Source organism: Trichinella spiralis, assembly GCF_000181795.1.
Source record: "Trichinella spiralis strain ISS 195 chromosome Unknown Scfld1, whole genome shotgun sequence".
Classification (NCBI taxonomy): Eukaryota; Metazoa; Nematoda; class Enoplea; order Trichinellida; family Trichinellidae; genus Trichinella; species Trichinella spiralis.
The window spans coordinates 2175932-2197804 of record NW_003526940.1 but is presented as its reverse complement, the minus strand read 5'-3'; the positions used below and the strand labels follow the sequence as shown (position 1 = coordinate 2197804).

The 21873-nt window shown below is 31.6% G+C and overlaps 5 protein-coding genes across 5 annotated transcripts; 4 read left to right on the top strand and 1 right to left on the bottom strand.

The window, feature by feature from the left end:
* Window positions 1-456: 456 nt before the first annotated feature.
* On the top strand, window positions 457-2170 carry Tsp_11095 (cuticle collagen 14). Its single transcript, XM_003381945.1, has 3 exons — window positions 457-624; window positions 1281-1503; window positions 1581-2170. The coding sequence occupies exons 1-3, from the start codon at window positions 457-459 to the stop codon at window positions 2168-2170; spliced, it is 981 nt and encodes a 326-aa protein (XP_003381993.1).
* Window positions 2171-2547: 377 nt separating this feature from the next.
* Window positions 2548-14890, bottom strand: Tsp_11094 (putative variant SH3 domain protein). Its single transcript, XM_003381944.1, has 15 exons — window positions 14863-14890; window positions 14320-14733; window positions 13961-14068; window positions 13606-13793; window positions 12838-13246; window positions 11244-11587; window positions 10715-10906; window positions 7548-7660; window positions 6486-6896; window positions 6227-6422; window positions 5649-6017; window positions 5170-5597; window positions 4750-4925; window positions 4171-4374; window positions 2548-2966 (listed from the first exon to the last, which is right to left on the bottom strand). Exons 1-15 carry the CDS (start codon window positions 14888-14890, stop codon window positions 2548-2550), a joined length of 3999 nt encoding a protein of 1332 aa, XP_003381992.1.
* Window positions 14891-15206: 316 nt separating this feature from the next.
* On the top strand, window positions 15207-15512 carry Tsp_11093 (conserved hypothetical protein). Its single transcript, XM_003381943.1, has one exon. The coding sequence runs from the start codon at window positions 15207-15209 to the stop codon at window positions 15510-15512; it is 306 nt and encodes a 101-aa protein (XP_003381991.1).
* Window positions 15513-16838: 1326 nt separating this feature from the next.
* Window positions 16839-17623, top strand: Tsp_11092 (hypothetical protein). The gene is made up of 2 exons (XM_003381942.1): window positions 16839-16891; window positions 17518-17623. The coding sequence occupies exons 1-2, from the start codon at window positions 16839-16841 to the stop codon at window positions 17621-17623; spliced, it is 159 nt and encodes a 52-aa protein (XP_003381990.1).
* Window positions 17624-20280: 2657 nt separating this feature from the next.
* Window positions 20281-21735, top strand: Tsp_11091 (acid phosphatase). Its single transcript, XM_003381941.1, has 3 exons — window positions 20281-20386; window positions 21171-21244; window positions 21556-21735. The coding sequence occupies exons 1-3, from the start codon at window positions 20281-20283 to the stop codon at window positions 21733-21735; spliced, it is 360 nt and encodes a 119-aa protein (XP_003381989.1).
* The last annotated feature ends 138 nt before the right edge of the window (window positions 21736-21873 follow it).

The window sequence follows — 21873 nt, the reverse complement described above, 5'->3', positions numbered from 1 at the left end:
GGGAATAATAATAATAAAAGTAGTGAACAAAAGTGAACAGCAAGTCAAATTCATCTGGGCTAGTGGGTCTGTTAATAATTTTAGCATCATTGAGCTGGTGCCGGCTGACGGCCGTTCAGCCCAACGGGAATAATTTGAAAAATGTTCTTTTTGTAGAAACTGATCTAGCGTTGAATCTTGCCGGTTTCCAAGCAACCAGTCTCCCCTTGTTGGCAATTTTATCTCATGTAGCCACTGGGGCGCGCAATTGGGCCAACCGGTAAGCTTGTCACTTGTCGTATATATTGTCTGGATAGTGTTGGTGAAATTCTGTGCAACCGTTATCAGTTGCTTTGGAAAGTACAGAGAGTGAGAGAGTGACCAGGTGACAGGCAGCAGAAATTTGCACACAAAAGATAGGAACAAATTTTTTTACTTTAAGCTACTGAAGCTAACATTCATCGAGGTCGGAGAACCATGGGCGTAGGACAAATGCAACAGCAGTCCTCGTCCAAGGCGATCGCCTTTGCCGCGATCGTCTTCAGCACTTTGGCAATCACTGCTTGTTTGCTCAGTTTCCCGTTAGCTTTTCACTACGTCCAAACGTTGGAAGCTTCAGCACAAAGTGATCTTAACTTCTGCACAGTAAGTTTATTACAACTTTTTTTTTATTTTACATTTTACAATTTTCAAGCTTAATTAGTGCATTATGCAAATTTCATTTCTAAATTTCTCTCTCTCTTTGTATGTGTTTTCATCATAATATTTGGCGTATTTCTTTTTTGTATTTCTGTAGAAATAAATTTTCAAGGCATTCTACTTTTGAATAGTGGTTCTGAATTATCATTAGGGTGAATTAGAGAGTAAGGCGAATAGAAAGTTTTTATTTCAAAATCAATTTCATCATTAATTAACGTTTGTTTCAGTTTAAAAAAATCAATTCTTTAACAAAATCAACTTTTTGGAAGAAGCGTTTATTTTTACATTTTGCAGACAAATGAAGTAGCTTTATTTTATTTTATGTTTGTAGCTATATTTTGTTTAACTGTTTTATTTATTAGAAAAACAAACTTTCAATTTTTTAATGATTGTGCAAAAAGCAACAGTTCCTTACTCTTAGTTGGTTTCGCTTATTATTACTACTGTAAATTTAAGTAAAATGAAAAAACGTATGATTGATTAAATTGCTAAATATCCATCTCTTTTGTAGTTCTTTTGACATTTGGATATAATTTATTAAATTTTTTTTCATTTTTTATTCAATAAAACAATAAATACGATAAAGATGTTTTTTTATTCAGACTCGAACACGTTTAATGTGGAGAAGAATGATGAGCATCTCACCTGATGGACCATCTGGTGATGCATCGGATCGATTGGCTGATTTCTTGGCCAACGTACGTTTGCGTCGAGCTGCAAATTCGCAGAAGAGCAATTTCGAGTTTTGGATGAAGCGTGTGCTGAAGGACGAGGTGAGATCGAGCAACAGCAGTGCGAAACGTCAAGCCGGTTACAAAGGCGGATGTGAGTGACAGTTTCATTTTGTTCATCCGTTTCCAAGAAAATTCACAATCATAAATTGTCTGTTATTATTACATTAGGCTGCACCTGTAATCGTGGTTTGCCCGGACCACCAGGACCTCCTGGCACGCCTGGTATAGATGGTATCACTGGTCTCCCGGGTGAACCTGGTGAACGCGGCCCACCGGCTCCTCCCTCGCCACATCTTTTGCCCAAATTCCCCGAACAGTGTCCATGTGAAGCCCCGCCTGGCGATCCTGGTCCGCCGGGAGCAAAAGGCGTCGACGGTCCACCGGGTGATCCTGGACTGCCAGGAAAAGACGGTAAAGACGGCGACCAAGGTCCTCGAGGTCTCGACGGCGCTCCTGGCATACCTGGTATGCAAGGTCCGAAAGGACCGCCTGGTCCTCCTGGTAAAATGATACAGAAAGTTGGACCACCCGGTCCGCCCGGCCCACCAGGTGTACCTGGACGACCAGGTGCTCCTGGAGAAGCTGGCAAAGATGGCAAAGACGGTCTGCCTGGTCCTCCTGGTCTCCCTGGTGAGATGGGTATGCAAGGAGCAACTGGCATGAGCGGTATGCCCGGTGCACCCGGTGATCCCGGTCCATTTGGAGACGCTGGTGCATGTAATCATTGTCCACCTGCTCGACTGGCGCCTGGCTATTAAATTTTCCAGAATTAACTTTAGTCAACTTTAGATGTATGTCCTTTTTGAAGAAAGCTCATCATCCTAGTTTATCATTTCCAACATAGATTTTACTAACATTCTTTTAAAATAAGAAGGCATTTATTTATTTCAAACAAGAACGACAATTCAACAACAATATTAAAAATTTAACTGACTTTTTACTTTTCAAGTAACTGACCAGGTGTTGAATAAACAAATTGCAGTCAAAATTCTCTTTTCACTCGACTTCTTTCGAATTGCCATTTAGCGACCGGGTAATGCAGCTTTTTGTGAGCATTTATTTCTGTTTAAACTTGAAAACAAACTGTTTGTTGCATTGCCGTTCAATGCTGTTTGTTCAGTTGATTGGAAAAAAATCATTCGACAATCTTTTTCCACATTTTGCTAAATCCCGCTCCGGAATCCTCTTTGGATGAGGCAGATTTTACCGGATGTTTGCTAGGCACTTGCTTAGTCGTACCAGCAGCACGTTGTCCATTTTGGGCCCCTTTTCTCGGAACTACTGAACTCCGGCGACCGTCTGCTTTTCCAACTGATGCACAACTTGTCTTGGACACGTCATTTCCCCTTTGGCCGACAACAGTGTTGGATGAATTATTTTGCTGAGCATTTTGTTGCGAACTTCCACCGATTGTGGTCAACTTTGAGCTGCTGCTGGTCGCTTGAATATTCACCGTTGAACTGGGCTTGCTCTTTTCACCGGAATTTACCGGAACAGATGCGGCACTTGTATAATTAGTCGCTTCTTTGCGAGTCACAGCTCTTGCATTTTCTTCTTTCTTAAAATATATTTAAAAATTTTTAACAACAAAATTTTTTAATTTACCACTCTATTTCATCTAAACCTGTGCGGAAAAATATCATTATAAACAATGTCATGTATAATAAATAATATACATAAATCATTATTTGAAAAAGAAGAAAAATATGCAAATTGTTTTGTTGGAACTAAAAATAAATTTCAAATCATTTAATTATTTCCATGATGCATTTATTATATGCAGTGTAATTACTGAAACAGTCAGCAGTAAATATCAAATCTGTAAAATGCGTTGTATTTATTGCAAAAATATGACAACATGACACTTTAAAAATTGATAAACAAACGATTATACTGATTATTTGAAAAAAACTTGAAATTCATAATTCATTTAAAAGTTTTATATTCGCTTTAAGCAAACAGCTGAATGGTATTATTGTATTAAAGTTGCTGCTGGTTTTCAATAATTCTTCAAAAACATACATTTATAAAATTCGAACAAAAAATTAACAATTCAGACTCTATTACTAGCTTTCTGACTAAATACATAGAAATTACAAGTGGAAAAGAATTAAGTAATGATCAAAATAAATTTTCATTAATTGAAATGGAGCGTGATGACAAATAAGAAATTTTGTTCTCCATCAAAGAATTTTCTCTAGTCTGTGGCCTATATGCAGTACCTACATTTTCAGATGAAATGCTGTCAGTGATTGACAATTCGATCAAAGAAACTAGCTTCAAAATTTCACTGTCTTTTTAAACCGTTGGTGAATATTTCCAAAAATATCACTTTTATAAATTACTAACCGTTCTACACATAAACTGCAAATTAACAATATTTAATTCATCCTAAGTGAAAATTAAATAAACATTTTGAAACAATTAATTTACTGTATTAAAATAACTTATTTAATAAATCAGTTCTACAAATAAACACAATTATCATTTTATATAAACGTCATTTAGCTTATTTTATATTTTAACAATCTTACAAATATGCAAATAATGCAATTACAGTAATATTATTGATATTGCATACCATACAGTAACAGATATAATAAATCAAGTCTACTTTCTTTAAAATTATCAAATGATGATATTCCATTATAATTTATCAATTAGCTTACCATTTGATTCGATGCATCAACTGGACCATTACAGTTTGGCAATTCAAGAAAATTTGACGGTACTAAACCGTATCGGCCGTTTAACTCACCAACATAAAACCCATCCTCGTCCATATCACCAAATACAGTAATGACATCACCGGAGAGAAAACGAAGCTCTTCATGTTCAGCATCCATATTCGGTGATAGTATGCGTGGGTCATAGTCAAATTTAGCCACAACGCTTGTAGCTGGTCCAGTGCGAACAGCTTCTCGAATTATACTTATCAATTGGTTATTGTAATTGTTAGATCCTAAAGAATTATATTGAACGAAATATTGTTGCAATTCAATTAAATCATTATTTCATGTCTAAACAAAAAGGGAAATTTCTAAGGCTTAGCTTTAAGCTGCAATTCTATTTGAAAGTATTAATAACACACGATTCAGCGCAGAATAAAAATAAGTGATATAAAAATGTAAATATTAACTAAATAAAAATTCTTTCTTTTAATACAACTGTTTCATAATCAGATAAACAACAAACAAATATTAAATTATTTTGCAAATTAATTGACGTGTGCACAATTACAATTGCACTTTTACATTTTTATTAAAAGTAGAAACATAAGCATTGTTTTTAATAGTTTCTTTCAAACTCGTTTGAAAATCGATTTTCATTTGGTTACCTGACTCATTTCGTCGTGCTCTAACCTCTGAATCAGATATATTTGTCGAATGAAGTTGTCTTTGCCTGTACGCAGTGGGAGGTTCTTCTCGTCCATCCGGAGATCCTTTTCCTCCGTCAATATATCGCCCTCCGTTATAATTTGAAGAACGATAACCAATAGTATTTCCAGCAGAACTGAAATTAAATCATCATAATATAATTTCAAAGAAAAGTAATGTTCACATTTCATTCCGTTTTATGGACAACAAATATTTCTAAATTTGAAACTACTTTTCATCGTGCATAAATAAATATACTTTAAAATTTTTTATTGTTCCTTCCTAAAATCTGCTTTTCATCACATGACATTCCATTTAGTTGAATGGTATAATTTTCTATTGCTTTTACACGAGAATTTATCGAAAAAAATTCTTCATACCGCCTATCCAAAGAACGTCTAGGTGAATCATAGCGAGGAGAAGTGTGCCAATGAGTTTGATAATAGTTTTCATGTTGATTGACGAAAGAATTTCCTGGGTAATATTCTGACGGTTCACCATTTATATCACGTTTGGATTTTCGACCATGTGATTTTCCAGTTTGCTGATGCCGAGAAGGGGAAACGTGGTTGCCGCTCATGTGTGGCAACACAGTTCTTCGGCCATGATACTCCTGGCCTACTGGACCTTCATCATCTAAGTAATCATAAAAATTTTTTAATGTTTTTAACTCGGTTTCAAGATTAAAGCTACCTGGTCCGGCACAATAAACTGGTGACTGTTCTCTTTCAAGGATGTTATCTACCTGAGGTTGATCCAGACTGTAAGATTTCTGTTTGAATTTCATTCGACGATTTCGTTGATGATTCTTAAAATATGAATAAAATCAAGTGCACAGATAGATAGATAACAAACTGACTACTTTAGAATATCTTTCATCAGGGGTGCCGCTGGATGTTTCATAATCCACATATCGGCTTAAAGTTGGATCACTGCTATGTGCCCATTGTTCGTAATCTGCTGATGTAGCATAACGACGCCTGAAACGTCCATATGCGCTGTTCTCTTTCATCCTTTGCAGCGTATAAGGATCCATGAATGGCAACGTGGGCAAATGATTCCAGGCACCGTTGCCACCAAATGGCATAACATACGGATCTTCAGCAGGAATTGCTGGAAGGTAACGTAACTCATTTTTCACTTCAACCACAAGATTGCTTGGCACTAAACCAATGCGTCCATTAATTTGCCCCAAGTAGAATCCATCTGGATCTGGATCTTCCAGAAGCTAAACAATACAAAACTGGAAGGTCAGATGTGAACATTAAATAAATATTCAACTTATATAATTAATTATGATTATAATTACAAATACCTTGAAACTTATATATTATTTATCGTTTACTTCTAAAACCTTAAAATATCTTTTTGTTCCTGCACTTCTGATTGTAGTTACTGTAAATTAAATATCCCACTGCATGAAAATTCCATCCCTACCCTTATAAGTTGTCCTCGTTGAAAAGACAGCTCATCTCGAACAGCATTATAATTCGGTGACATATGCTTAGGGTTGTAGTCGTACATGGCAACTAAACATCGCCTAGCTCTAGGTCGATTTCTCCAGGAGAATGAAGCACCGCGATGATCTATTCTCAGATCAGGTTCACTTGCAGCTCTGCTATTTGTAACATGTCTAAAACAAAAAAAAGAGTTTAATAAAATTCATTACTATTGATCAATATTATTATATTTATACCGTTGTCTTGGCAAAGATTTAGAATTATAAACTGGTTGGATGTATTTCATCGCAGGGGTCCAAGTATCGGCTGCTCTGGCAGTGAGTATTGGAACAGTGTCTTCCATCACTTCTAAAAGTACAATTGAGAACGTAATGAGAAAATTTGAAATGATAAAATTTTCAAAAAGAATAGAATTACGGATATGTGGAATTTCAATGTAAGTCTGTCCTCTGAATTCTGGTGATTTGTCATCTTCAAGGCTGAGCGATCGACGCCTCATAGATGAACGGGATTTTTGCTGCTGTCTTAACAAATAATTCGTTTCCATTTCTAACAAGCTGGGTCTTTCAGTCAATTTTCCGCCCTCGTCAGGTTTCGTTAATGGAGGATGAAAGATATAATAAGAAGGTGCAGTTCTGATTGTTGAGCTGGGAGTCTCAAAAAATGAACAAAAAATAAACAGTATTGAGCAAAGCAAATCAAAGAAAGTTAACAAGTTTTGATAATAAAATGTGATTATGACAAAATAAGATTTAAAATTTACATGGTCAATAAAAGAGCGCAATAAGATAATCAAAATTAGTCGACCAGAAAAACCCAATGGCACGTCTCTTCCTAACAAACTCATAAAACAAACAACAGCAAACTCCATTTCAAATCCAATTTAATTTAGTCAAAACCGCGTGTGAAATTATGTACTCCAAAAATAAATCTGACAAACCCTAGAATTACTTTTATAACAACATGGCATGCCTATAGCCTACTAAACTATATACTATACCACTAATTGATGGATAAAGCACTACTGAAACCAATGATATAAATAATTAATATGTTCTTATTTTTATTCAAAAATAGCCTTAAATAAAATTATTTCAATTAAAAAATTTGATTATTTTTTTGAATTACAAAATAATTGTTCCAGAAAAATGAAATCTAAATTTGTAAGTTATATTAATCAAATGTTCTCTAAATGAAGCTACGTTTTCACATTGCATACGACTGATTTGTGCACAGTTTCAATGTTTATTTCTGAAGCATTGTTGTGTCAATATTAATCAGTTGGTGTGTTTACTTACTTCTTGTCTACTTGAACAAAAGCTGTTCTCTCCAACTTTAGAAAAGCAATGCATACAAATGTGACTTTAGTGTTAGACAATGTGCAAGATAAAGAAAGTCTAGATGCAATTAGCTGATTTATTCATATTTTTGTTTAAAAGCTAAAATCTGCGGCACTTTAAAAGAAGCGAATTCTCTGATCCCAATGCTTGGAATGATTATCCAATATACACTGCTTTTATTGGCATATTAACGTTAATTAAATTTTCCATGTAACGTTACTCAAATAACAACTTAGAATGAATATGATAATTAAATATTACATAAAATGTTGATTAACTTCAGCAATCAACAGAATTTTAAAACATTTAAAATTAAGAAAAAAATAATTAAAAATTTTAAATACAAAATATGAAAATTTGAAAAAGCATCATAAAACTTCATTAAATTACCTGACTTGAATTATTTAAGTATTTAAAATCAGATTTAATTATCAATATTCATTTGGAAAATAAATGAATAGTTGAAGTGCCGCTCAAACAATGACAACAACAACAACAATAACGAGCATTATAATTATTCATCTCAGTGATAAGTTTGAAATATGTAAAGAGATCAATATGAACTGCTTTGAACAGTGATAAAATTTAGTATTGGTTGCTGTCATCAGAGTGAAAAAGAATTTTTCAGATAATTGTGCTAATTTACTAAAAAGCATATTTTCTTTTTTGAATACAAGCCAAACCTTAAAACTGTTTGAATTGCATAATCTGTCTGTAATACAGGTTTAAAACTGTCTGAAATGATATTTGTACAAAAAAACAATATTAGGTTGATAGCAGCAATATAAAAATGAAAAACTGAAACTGTAAATAAAATAGAAAAGTTTAGGCAAAGTAATACTTACAGATTCAGATTTATCGGGACTGAAGCTTGGCAAAGTTAAAAATTTCTCAGTAGTAATGGCAGAAAAGCTAACTGGTAAGAAAGTTATCCTCAGTTACAATTTTCTCATGACATGTTGACGCAATAAAAGTGGAAAATTATATTTCACATGAATAAGCAGCTGCAAGTTTGCATTAGGAAATTTATCGATTATCAAACGTTACTAGGCTTTTAAACGGCTCAAACAGGGAATTGAGGTTTCTAAGTGAAAATGATAAAACGCATCTGAGTCGAAGAAGAAGAAGCAGAAGAAGAAGGAAAGAATACGACATGCATGAAATTGTGCGTACGGAATACAAGGAGGATCAATATAAAAAAAGCATTTTAAATGACAAAACTCACTTATAAAATAGTTAATGTATTTTTAAACATAAAAAATTGACGTCTGCAGACTGTTCAGGCAGAAAAAAACTACCTTCAGTAGTAGTTTATTCATTACACACTTATAGACATTTAGAAGCCTAAGCTATGATTTTTGCTAACCATCAATTTGCATGTCAGTTTTAACCAAAAGGCTTCAACAAAAAGAACATTCAACTGCAAAAAAGAAAAAAACTCTCTCTCAACTCTGTTAAGCTTACTACTAATTGTATTCCAGAAAAGAAAAGAAAAAAAGGGCATTCTTCAGGTGGAAGCCGTGTTAACGCATCTAGCAAGAGATTTAAAATTCTTAATAAATTTGAAATAAAAATTCATAAATTTGCCCAATATTAGGTAATAACTTCTGAGCATCATTTGAAATCCATAAATTTTAAATGCTCATTCCAAAGCGACACACTGAAGCGAACAAAGTCAATAAAGCGCACAATTCAGTTTTATAAAAAGGAACATATTTTCAGATGCATTAACTTTTTATAAAGCGGATGGCAATTGAACTGTCATTTTCATTTCAGAAAAAGCGAAGAAACTCTTTTACAATAATTACACTTTGAAGTCACTTAAATGAATGAATAGCAAACAACAGTTTAGATTTATTTGTCTTAGTTGTTGTTCCAGGTGCCAAATTTAATTTTATTATCTGCTTTAATAGATTATCAATAAAGAAAATAAAAGAGCAAAACACAAACAGTTCAATAATAAAACTGTTCAATGCTGCTTCCTTGTTCTTCAGTAGTGTCAAAACTTCGAAAAGAACAATTTATTTTATGCTCCACTTGTCATAGGTTTTATTTTGATAAAATAAAAAAATTACTTGTGTGTGATCTCTGACATTGTGAAAAGTTGAAAAGTAAAAATATTTTTCCAAGGGAAATGAACACAACATTCACCAATAGTAGACAGAATTTACATATAAATTATTATTGGTATTCACATGTTTAAATTAGCAACTTTTGAACAACAGTATCTGAGCAAACATCATTTATAAATCATCAATTGATAGATTAATAAAATTGAAGTAAAAGCACAACATTTTGACTAGTTTATCAGATAAAAAGAAATACTGTAAAAAATTTAAGCATATATTTGTTAAAGATTTGGTAAAAATTGTCATATGCCTACAGTTAGTTGTGAAATGCAAGATGATATGACAGATGTTCTTGGATGTTGGTCAATTATGAGTGTTAATTATGAAAAAGAAATCAGAAGAAAATCAAGAAAAGTCTCTAGCGTCTAGTGGAATATAAGATGAGTTGCTAAGTTTGAAGCATTTCATTAGCGGAAGCTCTTTGAACCTCTCGTCGTGCAAACTCAACTCGTAAAAGGCTATTGATCACGCTCATCCATATTCTTCGTTAATCTGTTATGGATGTAAAATTGGCGAAAACATCGACGTTGATTTATCAATACTTCAAATTGGCAAGCAGAACATTTGGTTAAAGTGTAAAAACACATGTGGACACAAGTTCCGCAAAGTGCATCATGAAATTCAAATGCTTATGATGTCATGATTAATTTTTAAATCAAAAATCTCTGCCAAAGCTGTCTTTTAGGTTTAAGTTTGTGCAATAAACTAGGAATGTAATTTTACAATCAGTACAAAAATGCATTTCTATCATATGTCAAATCTTGCTGTCGAGCAGTGGCAAAATTTTTCATATGAAAAAAAAGCAATATTTTTTTCTTCAAATCTTATCCAAAACTGAATATATTGTGCAATATAACAATCACTTACAAATGCAAATTACACAATATACAATCAGTACAAAAAAGTAGAAAAAAATTTTTACAATCAATAATTCTTGTAAATTAAACTTAAATAATAACAAAAAAATACAAAAAACGAAAAACAATTGAAACTCACAAGGTTAGAAGAGTTCACCATCGGCAACTGGCAAGAGGAGAGGTTAGCTGACTGACAGAGCGATCGTGTAGGCAGTGTTTGAGACAAACGTATATTTTGTGTGTTCGGTGAAGCTGTATGGTAATTGTAAGAATTAATTTCTGCATATGAATTCATAGCTGGTGGTATTAGTGATGTCTTTTCATTCGCAGACTAAAAAGTAAAAAGTGACATCATTTTACAAGAACAACAAACAGATAACAAGCATTAAAAATTTATCACTGGACTGCATGTTAACAATGTCCATAATTTGTAACTTTGATATTTATGAATTCAGGAAAGTACTTGAAAGGCAGGAAACAATGCATATGGCATTAACAAAATCAATTTTTATTATATCACAGTAACAGCTTGCAATTCATAAAAATATTAAAAGTTAAAAATCGCATTTTCATTTTTTAACGCTTTCTTGCCTTATAACAACACTTTGTTTTTTGTTTTAAGCAAATAAGTAAAACTGGAAGTTAATAATAATAAAATTTTGAAATACCGTAACTGCAATCAGCTTTGCAGTTTGAGGTGATTTGTGTTCTGGCTTAGGTAGTCGAACAGCATTTGAATCTGCACTGATTGATCCTTCCCTGGTCGTTGCTTTCACAGTGATGAAAAGAGGCGGATCGTCAGACAGATCAGCCCATTTGAGCAAAACATGATCTCCTGTAGGTGTGTCCACTTCGCTAATTTTTTTACCATCAGCATAGACGAGATAACCGGCAATGGCTGCTCTAGAAGGCGGCTTTGGCTGAGTAGTCACCGGCTGCCAGGTAACCAAAAGAGTACCATCTTGAGGACCAAATTCACATTGGACATTCGTAGGAGCATCGGGAAGTCCAACTGAATTATTTTTCAAATTTATTTAATTCAAATAAATAACTGAACATTTTGATATGAATCTGATTACTAGATAAATAATATGATTCTTACATATCAGCATCACTAAATACAAAAAATTACTGTCCGATACATATAATGCAAATGAAATATATTATTCAAATAAACAAACATTTCGATTTCAAAAGCAACATATTATTCATCAAAAATAATCAGTTACTGTGCTGAAAATCAATTTATCATTATCTTTTAACTTTTTTATTTAGGAAAAATTAAAATTTATTTTTATTCGCTCATATTTCAGATTTTATCATTGCAAGCATATGAGTTTAAAATAATGTAATAAAAAAATATGGAATAATGAATTCATATGTAAATTATTTGCAACAACTGCACAGTTTTGTTAAATAATGTATACATCTATGTTCACTCTGCTTTTCAATTAATATTAATATTTAGCAAATAGTACTGAAATTTTTTATTAGCTAATTATTTTTGTAACATTTTATTAAATAAGTTGAATGAAATATTTAAATTATCTCTACTTTATGATTCATACATATTTCATTATATATTTTTATTTTTTACACTTATTACTTTGATTGGAAAAATTGGGAAAAATGAAAAATCATCAAATCTTTGAAACATAATTTTATAAAAATAATTTAATTTACATATACTTTGAGAATGAAAAACCTTTCAATTCAACAGTTAATAAGCATTACATAAAAATATAATTATTTAAATATGCAAATGAGATTTTTGCAACGTGTTACTTATGTTAATTAAGTTCATGTTTGTTAAGATTCTACAATTTTTAATTTCGAACAATTTAATGTATAAACTAAAAATAAAGGACCCAATACTTGAAGCTCTTTCACAATTTAGAAAAAAATGAGCAAGGAAATGAGCATTACGTAATTTTTAAAAAAATTTTTTGTAAAAATTTATATAAAGGAATTTTTATAAAAAGGAATATTACAGTATAGTAATGCGTAAATTAAAATAAAATGCTATGAAGGAATTACTTTCCATATTATATGCATATTTGTCAAATCAGTCTAAGATATTCGTCATAAACAGTCAACATTAGACTTCAAAAAAACGGAGTACAAAAATTAGATTGCCACTGTAGTTTTATAAAGGCAGTTTCAAGTGTAAAACGTCAACAACAATAAAATAAAATAAAATAAATAAAGCATATGTAAAATTAATTTATTTCGAAATATATGAACAAAAAATTTCTTACATACTTTTCGATAGAGTTTTGAAGTCGACATGGCCTTCCACAGGTTGTTCTTCAAGAACAGCTTTTGGATCTTTCACTCGGACAGAGCACCGGTAAAGAGTAGATGGAATGAGTCCTTTGAGCAGTATTTGATAAATTCCTGGCGGGCATGTGCCCACCTTTAGTCCATTCAACAAGATTACGTGCTCGCAATTCGAATTACCAGGATACCAAGCAACTTGAGCGCTCACTGGTGTTATGGAAGACACTCGAACATCTTGAGGTGCAACGTTGCTGTCTAAGATTAAGCCCATAATTTTCGAAACGCAAGAAGACAATTTTGATCTCGATTTACCTTTCCCAATTGTAACCGTACATGCAGCATCTGGTGAATAGCCGGATTCAGCTACTGATCGCACTGATAGCCTGGAAATCTTAAAAAATCGTATTCCACTTTTAATTTATAATTATCATCAAGTGACAAAACTGAAGTGCTTCAAATATTTCAGTTGTATCTATCATTCGTGTAAAAAATTATAATTCATCAATTTACCGTACAAAAAAATATTGCATGAAAATAAGTTTGAAAAATTCAAAACGTTTCAACTTAATTAAAGTTAAATGCAATTTGTTTTATTCCTAGAAGCAGAAATAATTTATATTTTAATCAAATATTTTAAAACTTTAAAATTCTTCTTTAATGTTGAACAAGTGACAGTGATCATTTCGTGTAGAAAAAGTAGATTAAATTCAGATTAAAAGCAGATATTAAAAATTCTTTAAGTAAAATTACTTTATCATTATCAATGTCTTCTACAAGTGCTTTAGTATTGTAGCCAGCTGGGACTACAGTCCGAACAACGCCATCTATGCAAACATGATACTGCAAAACTGGCACCAGGTTCGTTGTCGGTGGAGTCCACGAGATCAAAACGCTTTTCCGTAATTGTTTCTCAACCGTAAGGCTGTTTGGAGAGGGTACTAGTAAGTTGAAATGTTATTTTTAATAATACAAAATTTATGATTAAAATTAAAGAAAAATATTTTCATATTATTTACAAATAATTTTACACTTGTATAGCAAATTTGATATGCAAAGTTCCAAAAAATTGGCCCTATTCACGGACACGTATGCAAAATGCGTTTACCTCGAATTCCATCATTTTGACGAAGTTCATGCACTGTCACGTTTGTTACATCAACACAAGGATAAGGGCACATATGTTCTGGCAGTGAACTCATATAATCGTTGTGGCCTAAGTTGAAAAGAATTCAAATAAATTCAACTGAATATCAGTATTCTTATTTTTATTAAAGCAAATACTAAAACTGGAATTATTATATGCTATGATTATTCATTTTATATGAAATGATAAGCAATATTTTGTTTAAAATAAAAATGTTATCAATGTTTAAAATTATAGACATTTTTCTTATACATTCCTATCATAGATTGTCATTTTAAATTAGTTATAATTTTAGAAATGACCAGAATAATCATTGTTACCTCTTTGAACAGTGGTACTGTGTGAAGAGTTGTTTTGAAGAATAAAAGACAAGTTATTTTCTCTGTTAGCATCGTGAGCATAATCGACCGTTAACGCAGAAGCAGAGTTTAAGCTTTTCAGTGAGGACGCATTGTCTGACATTTTGTTCAAAGAATCCAGTCTAATCGGTTCTACATAGTTCGATGGAACTAAACCCCGTCTGCCATTTGCAAGTTCTCCCATGTAAAAGCTATCTTCATCCATTTTTCCACAAACCAACACCAAGTCACCTTCATTCAATGGCAGCTCCAGTTCTGGATTATCATTAGGAGAGTCTTTCAGTGGTCGGTATTTGTATTTGGCTTGAAATAATCTACAACCTGGTTTCGATGACATCCATTCTTTTACAAATTTCAAATCAACCTCATCATCATCTAAAATGATGAAGTTACTTATTCAGTAGAGACTAATAATAAACAATAATGAATATTTATCCAATAAATCAATGTCAATTATTCTTTGCTGTTTTATAGCTGCTAACACGACAGATCAGATATACAAACATAGATGTTCTATGCATAGTATTTTCATGCAAAAATCTGAGCGCTGTGAAAAAGAAAGTATAACAAAATTACTGCAACTATTAAAATGCTCAATTAATTGAGTTTTATTTCCACTTATTCTTGTAAAATTTTTCTTTCATGCATGTACTTTAACTCTATTAAAAAGCGCTTTTAAAAAATCAATAGAACATTCAACATACAGCAATGACAGTTATTTACATTATGCGTGTAGATTGCAATAAAAAGTAAACACCAGAAACATAATCGAATTGTGTCAAGCCCGATGAGCTTTATTCCATAGAAATTTAATTAATTTTCAAAAACTTTCAGCCTTAACAACACTGATGAAACATTATTTAAACTTTATTTTAATCAATTCTGTTACATATTTTGAAATTTTGGATATTATAAAGAAAATTCAAATGCACTGCAGTAATAAGGTAACTGAAAAAACTCCTTGCCTTTTCAGACAACAAAATATTGAAAATTCAATGCAACTGAAAGTATTTATGTCAATTTGGGGCTCGTGGAATTCTTATTACATTGCGGTGTATGCTGGAACTGCCATTACATTATATACCAGATTATATCCTTGCATTTGGAAAAGTTTAGCAATGGATGATGATCATTATAACAATAATTATTCGTGAGTAAAATTGTTTTTCAACAAAAAAGAAATCTAAATTTATTAAAAATCAGCAACTGAATGATTATTTAAAAGTAAACAGAATAAAATATAGATTGAACAAATAAATAAACTTCTGCTACTAATTACTGCTTTGCAAACTACAAAAATGCAATGAAATTAGAAAAAATAATTGATGAATATTAAAGTACATTTTTAATTTAATATAATTAAATTTTTATTGTTAAAAATTACTTGATATTTTTTGTTATTGATTAAAAACTAAAAAGGACATATGATTAATGTTATAAAATACAAAATTGCACAAGTTATTATTTAAAAATAAATTAATATGCAAAAAATAGCACGCTATTGCTTACAAACTGCTTGATTAATGCATTGCTTATTATGACTACTTGTTATTGTAAACGTAAAATAAAAATATTGAAACAATAAACATCTTCAACTTGAATTACTTACAACTATGAAGCAAATTTCCATAAACTTCAAAGGAAATTTTTTTCATAAAAGTTACCAATATTCAAGTCCAATATATTTTAAATATGCCTAATCGGTGCGGTTAAATTTAGACTTCACAGATTGAAACAGCTACAGAATACAATATCCGTTTTAACACGCAAGCAGAATAAAGACAAAAATAAAAATTCAGTTGAGAATTGTGAAATGAATTTCACCAAGGATTTGAAATTACGTTCAAAATAGAAATAAAATTCAATTTTGACTTTTCTCTTTTATGCCAGTTTCAAAGTTATACGACATTTATATTGGAGAAATAATTGTAGAAAGCATCTTTTAAAATTCAGCTTTACACAGTGAGCGTATTTATTTTATGCTCCTTGATGAAAATCTCTGGTGAGATGGATTGATATGAAAGAAATGAATGTACAGTTGCGCTACTGCTGAGCTTCAAAACAAGCTATTTCCATTCATTCTTCAAAAAATAACTTCACCTCAACTAAATTCCAAGATCATCATTTTCACTTCAATTGGGAAAATAAAAGAGAATTGTAATTGTAAAATCGATTTTGGCCCCTGATAAAATCCGCCACTGAGTGGAATACTTTCAGCTGTAAAGTGGACGGTCAACACGCCGCTTATGAGCAATGATTTGTTTGAAAATTTATTCACCATGCTTTTTCAAGTGCACCATTGATGAACCGTTGAAAAAACGCGATGAGCTGCTTTGAAAAGAAGCGAAATGTCAAAACAGCTCGTCGAACATATATTACACTTCAAGTTCACCTTATTGAAGCGAATTTCAAGTGAGCAGTGGACAAAAGTGGAAAAATTAATGGCTCCACGTTGCTTTTTCTCAAGATGATGCTCAACGATGCCAAAACAGATCAATGCAAATTATGCTGAACTGAATGAAGCACTACTACAGTGAGTTTATAAAATTTAAGTATACTTGAAAATTAAATTGGCCACGTTTTTGTTTTGTTTTTTGTTTGGATCAGCTAAAATCACTTTTCGTAAAATATCAATCACCGCTACAGATTTTCGCACATAATCACATAACTCTGAAAATGCCCACTATTCGAACCACACAATATGCAGAACATATAAATTCATTTCAGTTTTTATTCAGCAAAAATTATTTTTACCTGTTACATAATTTGACAAACACCAGTGGAATAATTAAATTTTGCATCCGTTATTTTTTGACGTCAATTCTTCAATCAAAAGTGTCATTTAATTAAATTTAACAGCAAATTTCAGTTTTTTAGACAAACTTAAAAAACAGTAATGTAAAATCTATTTTGAAATTGTTCGATAAAATTTACCTAAAATGAATTCTGTTTTAATAGATAACTGGAAATAATTTTTTTGGAATCTTAACATTTGGAACTATGCTTTCCAAAATTGGCTCCACATTGCAAACGCTTATGTACTTTTTTTTGCTGTGAATAGTTGTTATGATGAAATTCAATACACAATTTCTTCATGTGTATTTAGACGAGCTAAGTGGTAAAGAGAAATAGTTATATATTTAAATAATGCAAATGCAGGATAAGAATTACAACTCGAGATAACATATTCTACTTAATATTGAAATACAACTTGAGATTTAACAAACAATATCAATCTTGTGCAAAAACAGCACTTTTACAATGATTCGATATTACAATTTTGTATTCACTCAGATAAACATGAAATGCAGAAAACTTTTGTCCATAAAAAGTGAAAAAAAGTGAAATCAAGCACATAAAATTACCAGTTCTAGTTTTGCATATTGTAGCATTGATAGGCGCTTGTTTAAAAATTTGCAACTAATAATACCACATTAAAAAACTAAGAAACATGTGATGTGCTAATTGCACCAGTAGGAACTGTCAAAAATTACGACAAAGCGATGGATATTATTGAAATGTTGTCATTGTTGTGGAAGAAATTTAAATCAATATGCACGCATAGACTCATCCATGACTCTGATTCGGAGGCACATTTCAACAATTTCAAATTCACATTGCACTGAAAATACATGCGGATCTTCTTTATAGAAAAGTTCAGAAAATCAAGCTAGCATCTAATGACCTCGAGTTTAAATTTCACTTATAATCTATGCTGAAATCATGCACACAGAGTCAAATTAGTCATTGATTTCATCATTTGCAACGTGAAAAAATAATTAAATATCATCCGAGGGGGTCTTTACAATTGGAACAATAAGTCTTTTGAGGTGTGCAAGTTCAATTAATTTCAAAAAATTAAAACTGTAACGTTTCAATTAGCATTTGTTTTTTACAAAGCAATGCAAAATATATTATTATTATTATTTGAGAAGGATTGATATACGGTAATAACAATGACAAAATTCATAATGATGTTTGGTCATTTTTGAATTCAACAAACAAGCAAACAAGGTGTGAAAGAATAAACAAGTGAAATAGTGATAACTTACGTTTTGGAAATCTTTCCATGAAAATAGCGCGCACTATTTAAAAAAAGATAAAGATAAAGATATACGGATGGATAGAGATAGACAGAAAGAGAGAAAAAGAGAGAGAGAGAGAGGGAGGGAGAGAGAGAGAACGAGGAGGTAAATAGGAAAGTTTCAAAAGCGAAAGCTATACGCCAATAACAAGCCGAACCTCGGCGGATGCTGTCTGGAGGTTTAATGAACTCTTCTGCTGCTGCCGCAGTAAGCGTTTGCGAACTTAGCAGCTTTAAATTTAAAGGAACAGTCACGCGTAATGGAACACGTCAAGATTGATTAGTTGCATGAGAAGGAAGGAATAAATAGCAGAGACAGATTGAACAGGACAGTTCAGGCAACGGTTAACAAGAAGTCAGTTGCTCGCCTGAAACACGGTTCATGATAATTAATTTATCCTGAAAAGCACTGTCGTTATGATATGATTTGTAAACCATTTTATGTAAACATGCATTCAACAGCCCAATGGCCAAAGGCCGCCAATTGGCAGCTCGTTAAGAAGCAACGCCATGCTTAAAATGTTGAACAATGCTTTGCAATCGAATGGTTTTGCCTTTTTCAAATGTGCCAATTTTCCCGCTTCATATTCCATACCAATTGTCCATTAGAGTTGAGTTAAATCAACATTTTTTTATTCAAATCAGAAAACAATAGAACAAAAAAATATTTTGCAGTATTTTTTAAAATATACTTTTAAATTATATGTTTATTTCAAATTTAATATTATTAATTTATAATTTTTGAAAATGTTCTTTTCTTGTATAAAATGGTGAAAATTGTTTCCATTGAATTAATTTCATCAGAGGAAATATTTATCCAATACAAAGCAGCATTGCTCGCGTAAAATGCATGGCTTATTTGAACATCAACGTCCATAAACATTCAAAGAATACAATTTGACAATTGTCATCATTTCTTAAAAAGTGAACCTCAGAAAAAACAAGTAAAAAAATTAGATACAGTTATTTTTTACAAGTTTCATAGTTTTCTTCAAGCTGTTTTTGAATGTCGTGAATCAATTTGCCAGCTACAAGAAAAATGCATCGATTAAAAGACAAATAAGCAACCTCTTTGAAAGGCGAAAAGAAAAGAGTTTAACTATTATGGAAACTTTATTGAACTTTAAAAATGGAATAAAACGTGTCAGCAGCTTGGCAAAAAGAACTGTGGTCAACAATGGGACAATTTCAAAGTATATGAACCTTTTAAAAAAGAAAAACTCTTTCAAAACAACAATAGAGGATAAGTGTAGTAAATAGTAAAAATTTTCATAATTTGCACATTGCAAAGAAAGCATTATTGTTATAATTAGGCTCTAATTAGGCGCAGATTTGATTTCCATTTCTTCACATGTAATATTTAGTGCACATCCCAGTCGCCTTTCAAATCTTTTAAATTAAACAACAACAACAACAAACGGTAACACAATCTGAAATATTCTTTAGAGTAGTATTTATTTAGAGTAATCTTATCCGTGAAGACTATCAAGTGTATCTAAAAATTACTCCTGCATGTCACAATTCAGCTGATAAAAAAGGAATTACTTCTCATTTGAAGTTTCAAGGATTTCTTAAATTTAAAAATTACTCCAAAACACAATTTATAGCATTTGTTTTTGTCAAAAAATTAATTGTATATTGATAAATTAAAAGTAAACAATAATGCAATACAGTGAAAGTAGAACAATTGATAATTTCTGCCTGTCTTTATGAGTTCACAGATGATTTTTGGCAGCTCAGGATTGTCATTTATCTTGAAAATCCATCAACGTGATCCATGCACAAGAACGTAAATAACAATGGATGTTAATATTCAATAATCACTTTAAACATTGCTAATGACGAAATGCAAATGCGCGGTTCGCACCTCTGTCTATCTACAAGTAAAATTTGCTTTGACACTTGCAGTCAATAATCATCAATGCTCGACGTCAGCTGAACAGAGTAATTGAATACAAGTACCGGGGGCAGAGATGCTTGCCCTTGTTCAATTTATTACTTCCTTCGAATTATTTACTTCACTTGTTTTTCTTTTTCTTTTTTAAGCTTCATTTTTTAATTTCAACCTCTGAGCATATTTCTTAAATCTAAATCTTCTACTTTGATCTCAGAAAAATAAATGATTCTTATTTTTTACAAAATGAAAAGTGTTCGAATTGAAAAATTCATGCTAATTTGAATTAAAATATCAAGAAAGATCTGAAAATATTTAATCTATCAAACACTGGTGTCGATTTGATAAGTTAAAAAATTAAATAATTTGAAACATGCAAATCAAAATCCATGTAAAAGTGATTTATCATTTTGCGAAACAAAATAATCAAATGTGAACTTTGTCAATGTCATCAATTTTTGAAATTTCTTTGATCAAAGAAAGCAAAATGGAGAAAAAACTAATCAAATGTAAAATGTATTGTTATTCATTTGATTAAGAATAATTTAGCACTTTCTGCTGGATATTAATGAAATCAAATGAGAATTTCAATTGAAATAAACTGTTCTTTTTGACAGCTGACAAATCAAATTTACTTGTTCGAGAGAACATTTTCTAATCAAATTTGCATTCTGTAATATGCACTTAAACTTGAAAAGCACACAGAGCGAAGTAAATGAAGAATTATCACTATAAACTAAAGTTATTCATTATAAATTTATAGTTTCTTCAAGAAAACAACATCACAAAATTGATTCTATAAAAAAAATTAATTAATAATAACATTAAGTAAAGAAAATGAAGCAAGACATGACGATGGTCATGTGCATTATTTATTTGCTACTACTGTACGTACTACATCATTACATGTACAAACTGTTCTCACTTTGTTTTTTGTGATTTTCTTTTTTCTTTTTGAAAAAATATTTGTTTGTTATTTTTTAAATTTATGCAATGAAATAAATTATCGTTATCATTGAAGCATAATGTCAGTTTTTGATGTTATACTGAAATATCCGGTCGATTAGAGAGTTGCCCGTTTGGCAGAATGGACAAAACTGCTTGAGATGATGCGTGATAAATGTCGATAAAAATTTTTGAACAAAATGAAATCGCCTTTGCAAAGCCGTATAAATAAAAATCTACGCTACAAACAGCTCTAAATATAGTGGTCTTAAAGGCGAGCGGCTGTCCATTTATTGGCAATAACAGAGGAGGTTTGCCGCGCATGAACGATCCTGAGGCAAATAGAAAGATGAAAGGAGCAGAGGAAAATTTTCCCATCGGAACCAACCATGCCAGCTTGGCGTTTCACAAATTTTCCTATCCGAACAAATCGAACGACAATCATCACTACTAATAGCGGTGCAGTTGAACAACGTGGGCAAAGCAGAAATGTTAAGCTGTAGAAAAAAAAATTGAAAGGCGGCAAGGGCTTGAAATCAGAGTTTAAAATTATCAGCCCAGGCAAGCATACTTTCATTTCATTTGACAAATC